This window comes from Neovison vison, chromosome 5 (assembly GCF_020171115.1).
Source record: "Neovison vison isolate M4711 chromosome 5, ASM_NN_V1, whole genome shotgun sequence".
Classification (NCBI taxonomy): Eukaryota; Metazoa; Chordata; class Mammalia; order Carnivora; family Mustelidae; genus Neogale; species Neogale vison.
This window is the reverse complement of record NC_058095.1, coordinates 21312485-21314938: the sequence shown is the minus strand read 5'-3', so window position 1 is coordinate 21314938 and position 2454 is coordinate 21312485. Positions and strand designations below refer to the sequence as shown.

Below are 2454 nucleotides of genomic sequence, written 5' to 3'. Positions count from 1 at the left end.
GTTTATAGCAGCAATGGCCACAGTCGCCAAACTATGGAAAGAACCAAGATGCCCTTCAACGGATGAATGGATAAGGAAGATGTGGTCCATATACACTATGGAGTATTATGCCTCCATCAGAAAGGACGAATATCCAACTTTTCTGATAGATTCTTTTAATCATACATTTTGGCTGCAGAATATTGGGCCACTTAATGTTAAAACAAAGGAAAACCGTCTTTTAAAGACCTTTATAAAAGGACAAAAATAAAGACCAACCATACTGCCATACCACAGTTAGTAAGATTTTGAGAAATCCAAGTACCCCAATAGCTATAAAAAATTCCAGTGAAAAGAAAGCTCCAACCATGACTTCATCACTGAAGAATAAAATTTTATTAAGTCCTAAATCTAATGAGCTGTTGAACTATTTCAGATGATATTTATAGTTAAGTTTTACATATTCCTCTTAACCTCTGGACTTCTATTCATATCCAGGTTTATGAAATATTTTTGGTTTTTGATTATAAATTCACATTTCATGAAAATTATATAGCCATGTGACAAGAGTTCGCAAGCTGGGTTATGAGTATTAGAGCTCAGAAGTTTGTTGGGACTCTACATTGGCTCATTTTGAAGTGCCAGTTTCTCAGGATTCCTTTAGAAGGTGTTCAGCAGGTTGGCTCACAGCAGGTGGGCTGGCAGCAGCTGGGCTGGCAGCAGTAGCAGCAGCAGGCTGGGCGGCAGCAGGACTGTCCACAGTAGGATGGGCGGCAGCAGGGGGCCTGGGCATGGTGCAGCTGGCAGCAGGTTGGGGGCGTGCAGCTCACCACGCAGCAGGGGGGCAGGCAGGTGTCCTCCACGCGGCAGTCAGGGCGGCACCACCTGACTCGGCAGCTCACAGCTCCAGAGCCACCCTCCTGGCCACCACTAGTGCCACAGCTGGTCCCACAGCAGCTGGGCTGGCAGCAGCTGGTCTGGCAGCAGGTTGGCTGGCAGCAGCTGGTCTGGCAGCAGGTTGGCTGGCAGCAGCTGGTCTGGCAGCAGGTGGGCTGGCAGCAGCTGGTCTGGCAACAGCTGGGCTGGCAGCAGCTGGAGCCACAGTTCCCACTGGTGGCACAGGTGGGAAATCCACAGAAGCTAGTGGAGCAGCAGGCCATGTCAGGAACTCGGCTGAGAGTTGGTTTGCTTGGTGGAGTTTCTGGGTTAGAGCTGCTTATTTCACTTGGGCCTTTTATAGGTCTTGGCCAGTTCCTGTGTTTGTGATGGGCAGCATTTTTATCTTGTTACTCTTTAAACAAGCTTTCCCAGAGTCCTTTGATTGTTCAAATATTGAGTTATTTTAAATGCATCCCAGATTGGTTTTTCCTTATTGCTCAGTTAATGCTCACTAAATGTTTCTGTCCTTGGTAGAAATGTTGTTTCATTTCCAAACAATGCTATAATTTCTTCTCAAGTCTCAGCTTCCATTCTGCATTTACAATCATATCACCTGACAAAGTGACTCTCACTCATAAGATAATGTGAATTTTTAGGGTCATATTCACCAGACTCAAGTTTCCAGAGAAAAATTATTAACAACTGATTGTCTTTTATGTAAGACTGTCTTTGTATTTTTTGATTAATAAGATTATAGTCCCTACAGTCAGCCAGATAAAAACTCTGATAAACTTCACATTCATAGAAATTCATAGATTTTTCCAGAAACTGGATCTCTCCAATTGCCATGATCTCTCCTGAACTTCACACATTTAGACATCAGAATATATCACTGAGGAAGATCTGTAGAACAAAAATGGTTCCGTTCCAATTTATTGTGGATATATATATTTTTAAGATTTTATTTATTTATTTGGCAGAGAGAGAGATCACGAGTAGGCAGAGAGGCAGGCAGAGAGAGAGAGAGGAGGAAGCAGGCTCCCTGCTGAGCAGAGAACCCGACACGGGACTCGATTTCAGGACCCTGAGATCCTGACCTGAGCCGAAGGCAGCAGCTTAACCCACTGAGCTGCCCAGGCACCCCGTGGATATTTTATTAGCATGAATTTAAAAGGTTAAAATTCATAGCCAATAATTAGGAAAGTATCACACAAAATTTCAAGTATAATTTGTATTTCTCTATGAAAGGTAATAAAAATCACTGCTATGTAGATTATCTAGATGGTATTTTTTGAATTTTTTGAAGCTCAGAGAAAATTAAAAGTGGTCCATTCTACAACATCAAACCCTTTACACTTATATCTTAAGTATAAGGATATTTAATCTCTTTGCACTTATGTCTATTGAATGATATTTGATCATTCATTTCCTACCCTGCCTTATATACACTGTAATCCAGAAAAAGTATCTCCTAACTCCTGCTTTTTCTTTTATTGATTCCCCCTCATAAAATCAATTGTCATGCTCTTTGGCCTAATATCATTTCACAGGACACATGGTATAGTTACATAAAATGAAAATCCCACCTTTAAGAAA

The 2454-nt window shown here is 41.9% G+C and overlaps 1 protein-coding gene across 1 annotated transcript; it reads right to left on the bottom strand.

Annotated features, from left to right (window-relative positions):
- Positions 1-650: 650 nt before the first annotated feature.
- LOC122906258 (keratin-associated protein 1-3-like) lies at positions 651-1139 on the bottom strand. The gene has a single exon (XM_044248005.1). It carries the CDS (start codon positions 1137-1139, stop codon positions 651-653), a length of 489 nt encoding a protein of 162 aa, XP_044103940.1.
- Positions 1140-2454: the final 1315 nt, after the last annotated feature.

Excerpts from the sequence above, each read along its gene's own strand:
- LOC122906258 (XM_044248005.1), bottom strand. The coding sequence starts at position 1,139 with ATGGCCTGCTGCTCCACTAGCTTCTGTGGATTTCCCACCTGTGCCACC.